The 18,170-nt window shown below is 39.3% G+C and overlaps 2 protein-coding genes across 3 annotated transcripts; one reads left to right on the plus strand and one right to left on the minus strand.

Moving 5' to 3' along the window:
- Positions 1 to 907: 907 nt before the first annotated feature.
- On the minus strand, positions 908 to 7,710 carry MRPL32 (mitochondrial ribosomal protein L32). Of its 2 annotated transcripts, none has more exons than XM_060781578.2 (3): positions 7,581 to 7,710; positions 3,115 to 3,296; positions 908 to 1,659 (listed from the first exon to the last, which is right to left on the minus strand). In XM_060781578.2, exons 1-3 carry the CDS (start codon positions 7,675 to 7,677, stop codon positions 1,405 to 1,407), a joined length of 534 nt encoding a protein of 177 aa, XP_060637561.2. In that variant the 5' UTR covers positions 7,678 to 7,710; the 3' UTR covers positions 908 to 1,404. The 2 variants fall into 2 exon arrangements, with proteins under 2 accessions (XP_060637561.2, XP_067326273.1); XM_067470172.1 differs by lacking the exon at positions 7,581 to 7,710 and adding an exon at positions 3,466 to 3,698.
- A 113-nt stretch (positions 7,711 to 7,823) lies between these two features.
- Positions 7,824 to 16,934, plus strand: PSMA2 (proteasome 20S subunit alpha 2). The gene is made up of 8 exons (XM_060781579.2): positions 7,824 to 7,921; positions 10,563 to 10,639; positions 11,603 to 11,735; positions 12,573 to 12,695; positions 13,978 to 14,059; positions 15,657 to 15,730; positions 16,405 to 16,462; positions 16,556 to 16,934. The coding sequence occupies exons 1-8, from the start codon at positions 7,881 to 7,883 to the stop codon at positions 16,670 to 16,672; spliced, it is 705 nt and encodes a 234-aa protein (XP_060637562.1). The 5' UTR covers positions 7,824 to 7,880; the 3' UTR covers positions 16,673 to 16,934.
- Positions 16,935 to 18,170: the final 1,236 nt, after the last annotated feature.

Below are 18,170 nucleotides of genomic sequence, written 5' to 3' on the forward strand. Positions count from 1 at the left end.
TTATTTTTATCTTTATTTTTATTTCTTTATTTTCTCCTTTTTCTTATCTTCTTGTTTTCCCACTTTTCTTCAAAATATTATATTCTCCCACTTTACTTGGAAACTATATATCTTTCTTTATACCAAATAAAAATGTATTTCAATTATTATAACCAGGATTTACTTCTAGACTTTTAGAGCTTACAAAATAATATCAACATTCACAAGAGGCTAATGAACTAAATAATGCCAATCTCATCGAAGCTGCAACACACAGTATGTCTAGCAACACGCTGCACCTAATCAATGATATGAGATTTGTGCGACTGCTGGAATCAACACAACACATTTGGTTAAATCTCTTCTAAATACTTCAGTCAGAGAAAGGGGATTTTTTTTTTGTCGTGCCAGGAGAAGCTTGAGAAACTGCAAGTCGCTTCTGGTGTGAGAGAATTGGCCGTCTGCAAGGACGTTGCCCAGGGGACACTCGGATGATTTGATGTTTTTATCATTCTTGTGGGAGGCTTCTCTCATGTCCCTGCATGAGGAGCTGGAACTGTTAGAGGGGAGCTCATCTGCGTCTCCCCAGATTCGAACCTGCGACCTGTCGGTCTTCAGTCCTGCTGGCACAGGGGTTTAACCCACTGTGCCACCGGTGGTTCACTAGAAAGGGAATGAAAGTCCTAGTTTCATTATTTTTGCAGTGGTTAATGGTTTTGGCTACCCTTCAGCTACAGTAACTATTTCACAGAATTATAACCAGTAGCATACATAGGCGTGCATTCATGATCAATAGAAGAATAACCAACCTCGCTCAATCAATGGAGAATTGAATAACAGTGTTATGTCAACTCAGAACATACATTCTCATACAACCTTGTTGTTCAAAGCAATCTATCATTTCAGACAGAGGAACGCATTATACTCGTTATAAAACTGAATATGCTTTATTTTGGTTTTCAAATGCAGGTTAATCATGCTTTAATTCAGAATAGTGTGTGGGTGGGGTGTGAAGCAACTTAGAAAATGCAACGTACCTTGAAAATAAGGTACATGCAGGGGGGAAAAAAATCTATCCCAAAACAGCCAACAAAACTGATAGACCTGTATCAAATGAAGTCACAGGGCTAACACGTGATCCATTATATTATGAGCTGCTCATTTTCAGAGGTATCCCTTACAGTTTTTGTTGTGCAAAATGTTGACAAGAGTTGTTACCCTACTAACATTACATTGGATTTAACACTTCTATAGTACCCATATTATTCCAAATGCAAAATGGAGTTACGGAAAAAACCCGTAAAGTAGAGCAATGACATTAAACTGCAAATGTGTATTAGAAATAAAGTTACTGCCCGAGAATGTGTATTCTGATCATTATCAGGAACAGTTGTTGTATTTTATAAACAGTGGGTTCCTCCACGATCAGTCCAGCGTGAACCAAGATGGACGTTTCCTGTTTCGTTCTATAATCCGTTTGCCTTCGTCTTTGTCCCTGGGCGTCTCCCCTTCATACAGCACAACAGTCTCTACAGTGGGAGCCCTGTGGGGACCTCCTTCCAATTCCCCCATTTGCTTCCTTATGGCATAGGTTTCCTTTTTGACTTTCTCATAACAATAGCCGCAAAGAATATGCTTCTGTTTCAGGTTGCCACACTGAGGACAGACATCTATGTTTATCTAAAGGCAACAGAGAGAACAGACTTAAAATGCATAATAGAGGTTTGAGACAGAAAAGGTTACACAAATGCTAAGAAGATATGTAGGGAAATGAGCATCTCATTGTTTAGCACATTACAATTTTGCAGCAAACTATGATTCTGTGTACTTCTTGATAGGAAAACAACATTTTATATGCTCAAAAAAGAGCAACATCACTTCATTTTAAACTGATGAACAAGCACAGGAATAATGTTTTCATGAATCAGCGAGTGTTGGGCAAATTTTGAAGAGTGAAGTTCAATGAGGACTTCTAAATAAAGTAGCCTCGTTGATTCAGCATGCGTAACCTAAACATTGATTTACCAATAAGCAACTGATTTTATTTCGGTAGTCTAGTTGGGATTAGCAACTGGAACTGGCAAAATATTTGCATCTTTTTTTAAAAAAAATAGCCTCAATATTAACCGATTTAACTTCCCACAAAATACCTATTCTGAATTCTGTTGCAAGTTGAATATCTCTTATCTGAAGAGCTTAGAATGAGAGGTGTTTAAAATTCTGAATTTTTCAAAATGGAATAGTTGCATATAGATATATCTTGGAGAGGAGACCCAAGTCAAATTGTGAAATTCATCTATGTTTCATATACATCATGTACCTATAGCCTAAAGGTTATTATATACACAATATTTTAAATAATTTTGTGCATGAAACAAAGTTTGTGTACACTGAACCATGAGAAAGCAAAGATGTCACTGTCTCAAGCACCCAGGTGGGTAGTTTTGGATTTTGGAGTATTTCAGATTATAGATTTTTAAATAAGGGATACTCAACATGTACTGTTGACAACTCTTCACTTACTTTCATGACACAAGCAAAACACTAAGCATAGTTTTGCATCTGATTTACACAGTGTTCCAGTGTAGTCCACAGTGTGCATTATAGTTCATGTTGATACACTAGTTCTAGACCACACAGCACTTAGTTTTAACTTTAATGTTGGACTCTAAAAACTCATAATTTTCACCAATTTTAGTTTTGGGTTATAGTCATTCATCATTCTGTATGTAGTCTACAGGTTCCCACAGATTAAAACTTGGGTCCAATAAAAGGATTTCCTTTAGATATTTTTCATTCATAAGAAAGCAAATGTCAGTGCAATAACACTTAATGACACTTGCAACTTTAGAAAATGGATGAGCAAAATACAGTCCAGGTGTTAATAGGGTGCAACTCTCAGGAGTCGTAGGAAACATAGACAGTGAAGGGGAATCTTTGACATTGCAAAAGCTAGTGGTCATTCTTTGCTTTTGAAACAGCAAAACGAGAGCTAGAGAAAGGTGCATGGCTATTTATGGTAATCTCAAAACATTTTAAAGACATGACAAGCATTTTGGAAACATAACAACAAAAGTCCATCTCCCTCCACCCCCCAGTAAAGATAGGACAACCAAAAGAAACATGATGACTTACCTTTAATTTTATAAGCTTCCTAGGATTCCTTCGCCGACAACGATTCACTTCAATGGTACGCCTTGACTTTGGAGCTGCCATCCAGAATATGCTGTCTAAAAAACTCGGAGACTCCTCACTTTCAGTCTTCTCCTCCACGTGTTCCAGCAGTGATGTCGGAGTCTGTACAGCCAAAGCAGGAGCTTAAAGGAAACAAGAGACTATTAGATTACAAAACAAACGGTATAAATCTAAAAAAAAAAATGCAAAAAACTGACCCTTAAACCTTGCGTAAGTGTAAGTATTGTACCATAATTCTTATCAACAACAACAAAAGAATCATGTCTTGAGTAGAGTGACAAAAGGGGAGACCTTGGTCCAAGTTGGGAGAACCTGACATCCTTCTCTCTACTAGTTCTGCCATGACATGGAAACTAGCCTAGTTTTAAATGCTTCGGTAGGAAAATGACAGCGGCCAGAGGCATTAGTGCTTTCCCCTCTCTGGGGAATGACTTATCCATAGGTTATATCAATAGGCATAATTTTGGCTCCCAAACCTGCCCTCAAGTTATACATGAAATCGACGTATACTTGAGTATATGGCATTAGATAAAATGCAATACATTTAATGGCATTTAATGGCACTCTTCTAATGAAAAAAACTTAACACAAATGGACTAAAATCCATACAAAAATGAATAGGCCAGCATTCAATTTTTCCCCAGGGGAAATAGCAAACTTTACCTTTTGGTTCCTATGATAAATCAGCCCCTGCTTCTCTTCTCTCTAGTTATGTAGTTTGATAGTCAATGAAATGTGTCACAAGAGGTTAGGGCTGTTTCAATAATGTTCAATAGATAACACTCAGGTTTCTCCTACATCTCAGTCAACACTGTTTTAACCTGCCTCCCTTTTTGGTAAATGGTGATCTTTATGATAGAATTCCTGCTCTGTTAGCAGGAAAAACAACAAGAAGAACAAAACAAGTTAGCATTTTTGCTATTTTATGGAACTTGACAGGCAAGGGTGGTTTCATATGTGGAGGCAAAGTGGACTTACTCCCTGAAATAGGGGCCTTTAGCAAATGTACTTTTCCATAAAACAGTCTTGTAGATCAAAGTAACTTAAACTGTGGGTTAGGGTCCCATAAGGGGTCATGTAACTGAATGTGGAGGTCACAAAAAAATAGCAATGAAAAATAATAAAAAAAATATTTTGAGTATCCTGCCACTTAGTGGCTGTTTGAGACATTTACATGAATCTGTTAGCAACATGCAACAATGGACTCTATAGCAAATGGTTTCCAGCCATCTGCCATCAAAAGTTCAAGCTATCAAGCAACATATATTTAAAACTGGTTTCCTAAACGAACAAAAAAAATGTTAAATGAATTTTGGCTTGGGATTAGGTCAGAATTTCCGACAAATTTCTGAAATGGAACCCCCCTGATATGTCATTTTGTACTACATCTTTATGTGGAACAACTTTCTCAACTCTCAAGAACACTGAAGATGCTCTATAGCCTGCGGTATTAAATACCCTGCCAGGATTTAATTCTTTATGTAAAATAAACAAGCACATATATCTCATTAGTATGACAATTTGATGTCATCTTTGATAAAAGGGCAAAGTTCTCTTTTGGAATTCAGTAGCTGGAATCCTTAAAGAAAGAAAATATGCATTAGATGCCCCTATCCCAGCAGCTAATAATTAAGGAAAACATCAGATATGGCATTCTTTGTTCTAGCACTTCTATGGAATGATAAATCAGTTTGTGTTTTCCATTAATAATAGAGTTACCCATATTTGTCTAATGGAGGTCACATGTTCTCTTTTACATGCAAAGTTTAAATATATGTGGTATTCGAAATGAAGGACAAAGTTCTATAATAATAAATAATAAACTTTATTTATATCCTGCCATCATCTCCTCGAAGGTACTCGAGGCAGCTTACAAGGCACTCCAGGTTGCACTGAGAGAGCCTTCTCCGCTGTGGCCCCCTGGCTTTGGAACTCGTAACCTGGTGCGATTAGGCAACCCCCCATCCTAGCAGCCTTTAAGAAAGATCTAAAAACTTGGCTCTTCCAATGTGCTTTCTGAGAGTGACCATTCAACCCATCTGTTTGTCTCCAATCAACCCATCTGTTTGTCCCCATCTACAGTTGTCCATGATGCACTTTCTCCTGTCCTTAATAAAGGCCAAACCCCACTTCTCCTCCTTCTTGGGTTCCTCCCTCATAATTACACTTTTTCTATTCCTATTTCACGCAGGGTTTTAACATTTTAATATTTTATCTCATGCATCTGGCCCGCCCTTTGTGTTTGATTTTTGTTAAGTTATTCGGCACTGTTTATTTTATTTTGTTATTTAATGTATTTTGTCGTGATGTAATTTTTCTGTTGTTCTGTGTCTAATTACGCTGTATTATTTTTGGGCTCAGCCTCATGTTAGCCGCCCCTTCGGGCGAGATGGTGGTGGGTTATAAAGTTTATTATTATTATTATTATTATTATTATTATATAACATACAACAGGTTAAAACAGTACAAAAGTATAAAACTAGTCACATAAAAATATAACAACAATCCCCGTCAACACATGTAGCATCAAATCAAAATAATGCATTTTAAGACAACAGTAGATAAAACTAAGTGTCATCAACTGGACTTTGGATTTTGATTTTAACAGGTGTGTTTTTAATCAATTGTTTAATTACTGATCTTAACATTTTAATGTATTGCTGATTGTTTTTATGATGTTGGCATCCTATGATGCTTTTGTGAGGCTGCCCTGACTCCCCCCTCGGGGGTGAGAAGGGCAGGATAAAAATATAGCAAATAAATAAATAATTCACAAGGTGCCAAGTGTCAGCTTCATATGGACTGTGAGATAGACACTGTTGGGATCAGTTCCCTGGAAAAGCATTAATGTTTTCCCAGGAAATGGAATTCAATAGTGCTTAAATCACGATTTGGAAATCTAAAATCAAGAATTGATAATGCTTTATTTTGCTTGATTGTGCCATGTTTAACTTTGGCCTCTTCCACACTGCCGTATAAAATCCCACATTATCTGCTTTGAACTGGGTTATATGGCAGTGTGGACTCAGATAACCCAGTTCAAAGCAGATAATGTGGATGATCTGCCTTGACATTTTGGATTATATGACTATGTGGAAGGGCCCTTATTTAAAAAAAATAAAAGTATGACTCACATTCGTAAAGCATTTTTCTTTTTAAGGACAGCCTATGCTGCAAAATGGGGGCTTGCCCTGGCCCAGGGGTCTATAAACTTTTAATCAGAGGGCCAGGTCACAGTCCCTCAAACTGTTGGAGGGCCGGATTATAATTTGAAAAAAACATGAATGAATTCCTATGCACACTGCACATATCTTATTTGTAATGCAAAAAACACTTAAAAACAATACAATGGGCTTGCTTTTGGCTGATGAGATAACCCAGTTCAAAGCAGATATTGTGGATGATCTGCCTTGATGATCTGCCTTGGGAAAGGCGTACGGCAAGGCTGCATACTCTCACCCAACCTTTTTAACTTGTATGCAGAACACATCATGCGATGTGCGGGGCTGGATGAATGCAACGCTGGGGTGAAAATTGCTGGAAGAAACATTAACAACCTCAGATATGCAGATGACACCACTCTGATGGCCGAAAGCGAGGGGGAGCTGAGGAGCCTTCTAATCAAGGTGAAAGAAGAAAGTGCAAAAGCTGAGTTGCAGCTAAACATAAAAAAACCAAGAAAAGTTCTGAGAGTGCCTTGGACTGTGAGAAGATCCAACCAGTCCATCCTCCAGGAAATAAAGCCCGACTGCTCACTGGAGGGAAAGATACTAGAGACAAAGTTGAAGTACTTTGGCCACATCATGAGGAGACAGCAAAGCCTAGAGAAGACAATTATGCTGGGGAAAGTGGAAGGCAAAAGGAAGAGGGGCCGACCAAGGGCAAGATGGATGGATGGCATCCTTGAAGTGACTGGACTGACCTTGAAGGAGCTGGGGGTGGTGACGACCGACAGGGAGCTCTGGCGTGGGCTGGTCCATGAGGTCACGAAGAGTTGGAGACGACTGAACGAATGAACAACAACAAGCCACTCTGAGTCCCCATTGGGGAGATGGTGGCGGGGTAATAAATAAAGTTTATTATTATTATTATTATTATTATTATTATTATTATTATTATTTCTGTAAACGGTATGACTCAATTGTTGATCTGGTTTACACCATGAAAGCCTTCGACAATACAAGGCCCTTCTTTTTAAAAATAAAAGTATGACTCACATTAGTAAAGCATTTTTTCTTTTTTAAGGAGACCCCACAACTGCAAAATAGGGGCTTGGCCTGGCCTCTCACTGCCCACCCGCCAGACATGGAAAAGAGGCGCGTTTGGCCTTCAGATGCGAGCCGCCCCTTTCAATAAGGAAATGGGGCCCAACCCTCGCCCAGACCCCTCCACGGAAGGCGCCTCACCCCAAGGAGGACTGTGGCCGCCCAGCGAAGCCCAGCAGCTGCGAAGAAGGCGGCGGAAGAGAGGGAGCGGGGCAGGAAACACCAGCAGCGCCGCCATCTTTCTCACCGCTCACTCAAAGCCTGAAACGAGAGCCGCGGAGACTTATGGGAAACCGAGTCACTTCCTGGCCCGCCGCTTAGACACTCAAATGAGGAGCGGACTACAATTCCCGGCGGCCCAACTCTTCCTTTATGTTTGGTGGGGGAGTTGGCGTTGGCAGCTCGCGCAGCCGCAGAAGCGAGGAGGGAGCGCAGAGCAAGATGGCGGAGCGCGGATACAGTTTCTCTCTCACCACTTTCAGGTAAGAGATGCTCTTTGGGACGGAGCACGGCTGGCGGCCGGAGGAACGGGCGGGAGACTCAAAGGGCGTCAGGCCGGCCTTTGGCGTTGGCGGGAGTTGTTGTATCCACTGGGCGAGGAGAGGAGGAGGCCGAGCAGGGATTTTGTGGAGTCACCGTGGCTGCGCGCTCTGCCTAGGGAGCCGGATCTTCCTCAGTAGGCCTTCTCATGTAGGCTTCCTCCTCATGTAGGCCTTGGAGAGACCGGGTTGGGTCCAGTCTGAGATTGACGGGCTTTCCTTTCTTTGGCCTTTGGAAAAACCCCTCTCCACCGCTCGGTCTTGCTTCCATCCTCGGTAAACCGAAACCAAAACAACACTAGAGCTTGCCATTTCATCATTACTTTACAGCAGTGGTTCTCAACCTTCCTAATGCCACGACCCCTTAATACGCTTCCTCGTGTTGTGGTGACCCCCAATAATAATATTATCTTTGTTGCTACTTGACAACTACCATTTTGCTACTTTTATTAATTATAATATAAATATCTGATATGCAGGATATATTTTCATTCACTGGACCAAATTTGGCACAAATACGTGATATGCCCCAATTTGAATACTGGTGGGGTTGGCAGGGGATTGATGTTGTCATTTGGGAGTTGTAGTTGCTGGGATTTATAGTTTAGCTACAATCAAACAGCATTATGAACTCCAACAATGGAATCAATTTTGCCGCACAGAACCCCCGTGACCAACAGAAAATACTGAAAGGGTTTGGCGGGCATTGACCTTGAGTTTTGGAGTTGTAGTTCACCGAGATCCAGAGAGCACTGTGGACTCAAACAATGATGGATCTGGACCAAACTTGCCATGAATACTCAACATGCCCAATGTGAATGAACACTGGTGGAGTTTGGGGAAAATAGACCTTGGCATTAGAGAGTTTTAGTTGCTGGGATTTATAGTTCACCAACAATAAAAGATCATTCTGATCCCTACCAATGATAGAACTGGGCCAAACTTCTCACATGGAACCCCTATGACCAACAGAAAATACATTTTTGGATGGTCTTTGGTGACCCCTCTGAAACCCCCTCGTGACCCCCTCAGGGGTCCCGACCCCCAGCTTGAAAACCACTGCTTTACAGACTGATGTTTATGGGGACATAATAAAGGAATTGATCCGTATTTATTGGAAAGTGAGGACCTTTCTATATAGCCATATAACCCAGAATATCAAGGCAGATAATCCACAGCAAACAAATAAATAATAAACTTTATTCATACCCCGCCACCATCTCCCCAAAGGGGACTTGGGGCAGCTAACATCAGGCCATGCCCAAAAATAATACAGCAAAGTTAGACACAAAACAACAGAAAAATTACATCAAACAAAATACATAAAATAACAGAATAAAACAAACAATCTGTATTGAACTGGGTTATCTGAGGCTCCTTCCAGATAACCCAGATAATCCCACATTTTTTGCTTTGAACGGGGATATATGGCAGCGTGGACTCAGATATTGTGGGATTTTCTGCCTTGATATTCTGAATTATATGACTGTGTGGAAGGGCCCTGAACAATATGCACTCTCTCAGCCTCAAAGGAAGCAAAGACAAAACCTCTAAATAAATTTTACTACTACGAAAGTTCAGTGAGTAGATAAATAGATTCATCCTCAGCTTGTCATAAGTCTGAAATGATTTAAAAGCACACAACGAGAAGCTCACCAGAGCTTTTCAATGTATTATTATAGACCAGTGATTCCCAACCTTTTTTGACCAGGGACCACTCTCCAACATTAGTACCAAAAAACCTCATGTAAAGCCGTCCCGAGTCCCCTTGAACCATAAGCTGATAAGTTTGCCTTCACTTCCCGCGTATGTGAGAATTTTATGAGGAAAAAATGTTGGCATCTTGTGGATGTCTTGAAAAATGTCTAGTGGTGTTAATCTTCATTATCTTCCATACCTACAGTGGCATTGTATAGATAGTTATCTAAATGTACTCACATTCCGTTCAGAGAAATTTAGGCCCCTTCCCCACAGCTGAATAAAATCCCACATTTTCTGCTTTGAACTGGAATATATGGCAGTGTGGACTCGGATAACTCAGGTCAAAGCAGATGTTGTGGGATTTTCTGCCTTGATACTCAAATAAAATTTGAAGAAAACAGCACTCTCTAACCTGACGCCTTCCAGAAGTCTTGGCTGTTTGGAAAGACCCTTAACTGCCTAGTAAGAGCTATAGCTTTACTTGTCCAAAGGATTATGAAGGAGCCCTACAAAAATAAAATAAAAGTGTTTCATTTGTAATAGAGGTTTTTACGGGGGTTACTGAGAATTTGTTGCTTGGCTTTGACATGAACTCATGCAGTATAAAATGTGCAGTGGAAGCCTAAGCGTGTTTACTTTAAAGTTCATGTTGATGTCAGTGTAAATTCCTCACAAGAAAGTGTCTGTATGATTGTATCCATAGACAAGTATTTTGAAGAAAACGAGTTTTCAATACTCAATTTTGTGCATATTATTATATTCTCTATAGTATATTTATTGTTCAGTTGTTGAAAACAGGTAAGTAACAAGCTGAGCTTTTTCTCACACTTGAAAATAATTGTCACTAAGTTGTCTCACGAATATATTGTGTGCTTTCTTTTAGCCCTTCAGGGAAGCTTGTTCAGATTGAATATGCTTTGGCAGCTGTAGCAGCAGGAGCCCCGTCTGTTGGAATTAAAGGTAATATATATCTATTTACGGTATATAGTAAACCCATAAAATATTATTAACTTATGTCACCACATATCCTTGCATTGGGAATTCATAACAAAGAAGCAGGGGAAAGAGTCAACTTACTGGTTGTTCAGAGGTATTTTATACTTGGCAAAGATTTTTAAATCTGCTATATAGGTTTGTCTGACAGTGCTCTGGTTCCTAACCTGTCAAATAAGCACGGTATTATGCTAATGGATGCTTTGCTCGAACTCTGAATGCTTTAAAAATGTAGCAGACCAAGGTAGTCTGAGAGAAACAGAGCAAGGGTGAATGGTCAATTTGACTTCAGGCATCAAGGAGCAATGTGTGAGAGTGCATAGAAGTGAAGTTTTTTTTTTAAAGTATATGTGAGTCTTCACACATAAGATAAATATATACTACATCGAAAGAAGCCACAGACCCAGAAAGAGAACACAAGGAGAAGTGCAAGCCTCAGAGAGAATGCAAGATCCTCTACAGCTGCTCCTGCAGTGGCTGCCTAAGTCACTGGGACCCTTTCTACACTGCCATATAATCCAGATTATCTGCTTTGAACTGGATTATATGAGTCTACACTGCCATATAATGCAGTTCAAAGCAGATAATCTGGATTTTATATGGTAGAGTAGAAGGGACCTGGGTCTGTTGGTGCTGCTGCCCAGTACCCTGAAATTTCAGGAGCCAGTGCTGCAGGTAGAAATATTCATCCCATTCACTGCTGGTTTTTGCTCCCTTCAAATTATGATAGGGTAATAATTACACCTGTGGAAAAACCTGAAGTAGATTGTATAGAAAAAATGAGTGCTACACAAGATTGGTTTGGCATGATAATCAAGGAAATAATTTTTTGTGTCTTCTGTAAGCAGCAGTGCTTTGAATAAACATGAGTGAAAGATAAGAATGATATTTTTGGCCACATTCAGTAAAATGTTTGCTTACTTTATACAGCTGCAAATGGTGTGGTACTGGCAACAGAGAAAAAGCAGAAGTCCATCCTGTATGATGAACGGAGTGTACATAAAGTAGAGCCTATTACCAAACACATCGGCTTGGTGTACAGTGGAATGGGTCCTGATTACAGGTATCTGAAAAAAAAATCCCATTATATTAAGATTGTGCATTGTTACCTTTCGTGTGCTATAAGACCATGATGGCGTTTCATTATCCTTTATATAACTGGAATCCCATGTGAACTTCCAATCTTAGGCCCCTTGTACGCTGCCATATTATCTGCTTTGAACTCGATTATGTGGCAGTGTAGATTCATATAACCCAGTTCAAAGAAGATAATGTAGATTATATGGCAGTGTAGAAGGGGCCATAGTTCCCTAGGAAGCATAACATCTGCAAGGGAAAGTGCACATCTCTGTGTATGTATCTTGCTTCTTGCAGATGTCTACTACTCTATGCTTTATTTCCGTTTACATGTTGCAGGTGTGAACAAGGTTTCTTCAACATGCAACAGGATGTGTTCTAAACCTAATGTTATGGGTCTTTATAAAGTCACTTGTGATATCAATTAATGAGCTAATTTTAGGTTAATATTTGGAGAATCATAGTCAACCATTTCTCAGGATGCAGTGGGGCTTAGAATAACTATTCATTAAATTGTTAGCTATCCAGTGGATATAAGTGCTGAGCGAGGCAGATTGCAAGGCATTATAGGATGCAGACTACTTGAGTCTAGTACTTACACATCTGGCATCTGGACATTTTGGAAACTGGATGCTGCTCTCAGTTGCCCTTCTGATCCAGCTGTATGGGTATTTTGCTTGTATTGCATAGTTTTATTATTTTTTAAACAGGTGCGTTGCAAGTTTTCACTGTGTCCCTGGTAGATTGATTGTCTTTGGCTCACCGATTGGCCTTTGCCCACTTTTCTGTACTATGTGTGTAATTTCTGAACTTTCTTTGGCAGGGTCCTTGTCCACAGAGCACGCAAACTTGCCCAGCAATACTACTTGGTTTATCACGAGCCTATTCCAACAGCTCAACTTGTACAGAGGATTGCTTCTGTGATGCAAGAATACACACAATCTGGGTATGCTATATATTTTTCAAACTTCACCACTGTTTAGTTTTACTGTTGCTTATATTCTTTTAATCTCGACTTGGTCATGGCCAGCATTTTTAAGAAAGTCTACCAGACATTAGGTTTATGAACTAGGGCCATCTGTTATCGGTATTATCATTCCTAAGGGCTGTACATTTCTGACTAGACTGTATTGTACTGTAGCCATTTGCCATTACTGAGCTATGAAGAGATTTTTGCTTCTAGTCTACTGGAGTTCAAAATACAGTGCTGGATAAACAGCCACTAGTGTAGTCTTGCCTGCATCCTAGATGTAGGGGATCTCTGGTCCTTCCTTGCATTTCCCAGCAGGACCTGCCCCTTTTTCATGACACTGTCATTTAATAGTTCCCTTAGCTTTTTGTGTTTTGAGAAAATTGAAATGCTTCATTTCAGGCTTAGTTATTTCTGGTGAGTTTTAAGATAAACCAGGCTAGTATTTTTGGCATTACTCTTTTGTGTTTGGCCCTGCTCTTCTGGCCTTACTCTTTTGTGTTTGGCCCTACTCTTCTACAACTTGTTTTAGGAGATCAATTTTGCATGCCAGGCTTCTGTTCCAGGGCATTGGTCTGGAAGCAAGAAAGCAATGTTAATTTATTTGTTATGGTCCTATTTATCTCTCTGTGATCTGAAGGTGCTGTACATGGCTCTTTTCCTTCTTGCTTTATTTGTCACAGCTATTAATGTAAATTAGGCTGAGAGAAATTAGCAGAAGGTGAGTTTCTTGTTTAAGTAGTGACTAGAACCCAGTTCTCCCCAATTCATACCATCAACAGTCCTCCATGTGCATCCACAGATTCAACTAACCATGACTTGAAAATATTATGAAAATAAAAAAAACAAAAATCAAACCAAAGTTTAACTTTGCTGTGTGCCAACCCTTACACTGATGTAGGCCATATCCTTCTGTCATTTCACAGATCCTTAGGCTCTCTCTAGCACTTGTTTGAGTTGCTTGCCATTTCATATAAGGGAGGGCATTTTACTATACCATTGTATATATTGTATATATGATATAGGACTTGAACATCCACAGATTTTGGTATTCACGGGAGATCCTGGAACCAAACTCCAATGGATACTGAGGCCTCACTGTATGATACTTTCATGTTATTTAGAGGAAGGACATATCTGTAAATGGAAACTACCTTATTCAGTAACACCAATAATGCTGATATAAATAGTTTCCTATTGATTTTAATGACAATAACCTTTTCCTTTCTTCTTTCCTTTCCTTTTTGGCGCCTGGCAGGGGTGTACGCCCGTTTGGAGTATCATTGCTAATATGTGGATGGAATGAGGGCCGACCATATTTATTCCAGTCTGATCCATCTGTAAGTATTTAAAACTGGATGCCTAAATTGTCTTAAATTGATGGCTAATGCAGATATCTCCTGGAACATTTGTTTAAAATCACTGTATTCTTTTTATGTGGATGAATTTTTTTGATAAATGGTGTGTGGGAAATGGTAAACAGCTGTGGGATAGATCATTAGAATACCTTTGTTCAATCAGCTTTATAATTATGAGAAACTAAAACAAGACTGGTTGAACTAAACTGAGAGTATATGTAGTTCCATAGGAAGACATAAGATAACCATCCTCAATAACTATTTAACCCCTCACATTCAGACATGGGTATTCACAGCTACTTTTCTGGATGGAGTTTCCATTATGCTGTTAGGTGCATTATCTGTGACTTTGCTTAATCCCCCCTTAAAGTTTGCCATTATTGTACTTTAAAATAGAATAAATGTTTAGCTTCCATTATCCAGAATTTAGAAATCCAGTGTATTCCATAATCCAGAATTCTCCTCATGGGTGGCTGAGAAAATGCAACCCTTGCTTTTTGATGGCTCAATATATACAAAATGTCTTTTGTGTACAATATTATTAAAATATGGTGTGTAAAATTGGCTTCAGCCTACGTGTATATAAAACATACATGAGTTTATTTTTAGACTTGGGTCCCACCTCTGACACACACACACACACACACACACTTTCTGCATAGTCCACTGTAAATAAAAACTGCATATTGTTGCTAACAGATTTGTGTAAATCGGTGGTATTTAGAAACCTTTTACCTTTGCCAGTTTTTTGTGAACTAAACATTGGGCTAAACGGATTGGGATCCATAGCTTAAGAAGCAGTGGTCTAGCCTCAAGTGAAGATGTTTGTTTATCCCTGATAATGGAACGTAAGGGAGCTCCTGTCCCCAAAATCTGTTGTGGCGATAGTGAAACGAAAATTTAATCCCCGATAGTGTTAGCTTATTGTGCTTTAAGATTCTTACTTTGCAAAAAGATGAATATGGAAGGAAGCATTCCCAGAGTTATGGTTGAAACCGGCTACAGAACAAAGTTATCAACCACACATACGGATTGAGTTGGACATGATTTAATCTTGGCAATTTGGCTTATTTGTAATTTTAATTGATAGGTATTTTAACTTGTTATTATATGATGTTTTTAGATTGTACTGTTAGCATTGAATCCTTGCTGTAAGCCGGTCTGAGTTCCTCTACGGAGGTTGAGAAGATCGGGATATAAAAGTTCTAAATAAATAAATAAATACCTAAAAACAGAAGTATTACTATATAGCTGGTAATAAATGTACCCTGGCATTTTTCCTTTTTAGCAGGCCTCATGCCAAGTCCTTTCTATTGCTTTTTAATTTAATTTAACCTGCAATTTGGGAAGACTACATAAATGGCAACACTGGCATAAATGGATTAAGCAGAGGGATACTTTGCTGTATGACTGAGACAATTCCCCCCGGTTTTTTTGGAACGTGGTACTGTAACATTGAAATAAGTGGGAAGAAGTCAAATGCTTCCAAGTAGATAGTTATATGTAGAACTGTTCTGCTGAGACTTAAAATAGTTTCAATATGGTATCATAATAAGGCTATATATCTGTCTTTCTCCAGGGCGCTTACTTTGCATGGAAAGCAACTGCAATGGGGAAGAACTATGTGAATGGAAAAACATTCCTTGAGAAAAGGTAATGCCACTGTTAATGATTATTTAGTTACAGTGATTGGTTCCCAGTGTATGAAAATTGACAATTATCCACAAGCAGCCTTTGTGGTGATGGATGTGTACATTCAAGTCATTTCCAACCTATGGCATTTCTAAGATCATGTTGTTTTCTTGGTAAGATTTATGTTGGGAGTGGGTTGCAATTCCCTCTCTCCAAAACTGAAAACGTGCAACTTACCAATAGTTAGCCACTGCTGAGTAGAGATTGACACCTTGGCCTTGCAGTCTTAGTCCAAGACTCAAACAATTGCTTCCAGAAGTAGCCTACCTTGCTCGTATGCCAAATGGGCCTTATCACATGATGTGACTTGGGGAGGATGCTTATAAAGGACTGTTATTATATTTCATGTTCATAGTTAGAGAGGGAAAGCCGTGCCCACCATTCACTGGGCTTGATGTTCAAGGCTAAGGGTGGATTGCAGTCAGGGGTTAGGAACAATCTTTTCTGTGGACTTTTAGAAGACTATAATCCTTGAAAAATCTGGTATCTTTGGCTCTCCAGTGGATCAACAGCATTCCCCAAAACCTTTAGGGAGCACTATTCTTAATTTGCTGTGTTTGTAAATTCTGGCTATTGCAGTTATCATGTTTTATAAAATATCTTCAGTTTACTAGAAAACATTATTCTTCATGCAGGTACAATGAAGATTTAGAACTTGAAGATGCTATCCATACTGCTATCTTGACACTAAAGGTGAGAAACACTCCTAATGCATTTGTTAAAACTTTAATATATCAAATGCATGCTATTTGAGTAATTTCTCTCTTCCTCAACCCACTATTCTAGGAGAGTTTTGAAGGACAGATGACAGAAGACAATATAGAAGTTGGCATCTGTAATGAAGCAGGATTTAGAAGACTTACTCCAACTGAGGTTAAGGATTACTTGGCTGCAATTGCATAGTGCAGCTTCAAGAGAACAGCCTGAATATATTCAAAGATCCCTGTCTTTTTTTTTTTTACATCAGCCATTTGAATATGTGGTTTCTGCACTCACATTTCTACTCTGTTTGTTTGATAAATTTTTAAAGAAATATTATGGATTTAAATGCTACTGAATGATACTGAAATGTGGAATTATTGCTCTTAAAACATTAAACCCTGTACAAGTGTATAATTTGAATTTACATACTCTGAGAAAAATAAACATACAAAGGGTATTGTAACTTCTGGATAAAACTACAAAAAGGAATTTAACTATAGTATTTTTTTTCAGGCTTTGAACACAAATTATTCAGAAACATAATTCAAAAAACTTTGGAGTGATCTGGTTAACAAACATAGTTAAATAGTTTCTGCAAGTAAAAATTCTAAATCTGTGTCTGAGGGTTAACTTGAAATGTTACACAGACCTCTGTGGGGGAGCTGTTAACTGGCAAGAATGAAAACTAGAAATTAATAACTTGCATAAATATAGGCGGCATATTAGCTGCACAGGCAAAGTGAATATCATGAAAACAAGCTAGTTTCATTGTGTGTGTCTAAAATCATCTTGGTTAAAGGGTTAACTTGTAAGATACATGTAATCTCTTGGGGGTTCCTTGCTATGTTGCCCACAAGGTGTGTGAGAACAGTCATCCTTTTAAATCCCGCTTTCCTGCAGAAATTGGTTTTTGCCACCCAGTTGTAGGGGATATATAAATGGGGGGGGGGGGGGGGGAGTCTCTGTGTTATATGTGGCAGCAATTTGGGCAGAGGGAGAGAATGCAGCAGGGTATCCTCAAGAGGCCATTCTCGTCTAAGGTTTTATATTTCTAGTTGAATCATAAGTACTGGGGGGAAAGTTTATGCTCAGGAAAAACCTTGAGTTTGCCAGGGTATCTTTTTTCCATATCAACTTTATTTCCAAAATCCTTATGAATTTTCAATAAATGGCAGAATTAAATGTAATTAGTTCAAGCTAGACATCTAACTAAGCATAGAATGGGCCACAGAATACCAGAGCTTGGAATGTTACATTTAAAAAAAAACTTGTAGCACTGCTTGAAATAAATATCTTCACCCATCTGTGGTGTCCCCCCCCCCCCACAGGAGAGTGATATTTTTTCATAAAGTATCAATGGCCCAACAAAGATCCGCCTAGTCAAAGCCATGGTATTCCCTGTAGTAACCTATGGATGTGAGAGCTGGACCTTAGGGAAGGCTGAGCGAAGGAAGATCGATGCTTTTGAGCTGTGGTGCTGGAGGAAAGTGCTGAGAGTGCCTTGGACTGCGAGAAGATCCAACCAGTCCATCCTCCAGGAAATAAAGCCCGACTGCTCACTGGAGGGAAGGATACTAGAGACAAAGTTGAAGTACTTTGGCCATATCATGAGGAGACAGCAAAGCCTAGAGAAGACAATTATGCTGGGGAAAGTGGAAAAGGAAGAGGGGCTGACCAAGGGCAAGATGGATGGATGGCA

The sequence above is a fragment of the Anolis sagrei genome, chromosome 6 (assembly GCF_037176765.1).
Source record: "Anolis sagrei isolate rAnoSag1 chromosome 6, rAnoSag1.mat, whole genome shotgun sequence".
Lineage (NCBI taxonomy): Eukaryota > Metazoa > Chordata > Lepidosauria > Squamata > Dactyloidae > Anolis > Anolis sagrei.

What these genes read in the sequence shown, in the direction of transcription:
- MRPL32 (XM_060781578.2), bottom strand. Translation starts at nt 7,677, where the DNA reads ATGGCGGCGCTGCTGGTGTTTCCTGCCCCGCTCCCTCTCTTCCGCCGC. An exon ending in CGGCCACAGTCCTCCTTGGG is followed by an intron (nt 3,297 to 7,580) that starts GTGAGGCGCCTT and finishes GTTTCCTTTAAG; the next exon opens with CTCCTGCTTTGGCTGTACAG. An exon ending in GGAAGCTTATAAAATTAAAG is followed by an intron (nt 1,660 to 3,114) that starts GTAAGTCATCAT and finishes TGTTGCCTTTAG; the next exon opens with ATAAACATAGATGTCTGTCC.
- PSMA2 (XM_060781579.2), top strand. Translation starts at nt 7,881, where the DNA reads ATGGCGGAGCGCGGATACAGTTTCTCTCTCACCACTTTCAG. An exon ending in GGAATGGGTCCTGATTACAG is followed by an intron (nt 11,736 to 12,572) that starts GTATCTGAAAAA and finishes TTTCTTTGGCAG; the next exon opens with GGTCCTTGTCCACAGAGCAC. An exon ending in AAAACATTCCTTGAGAAAAG is followed by an intron (nt 15,731 to 16,404) that starts GTAATGCCACTG and finishes TTCTTCATGCAG; the next exon opens with GTACAATGAAGATTTAGAAC.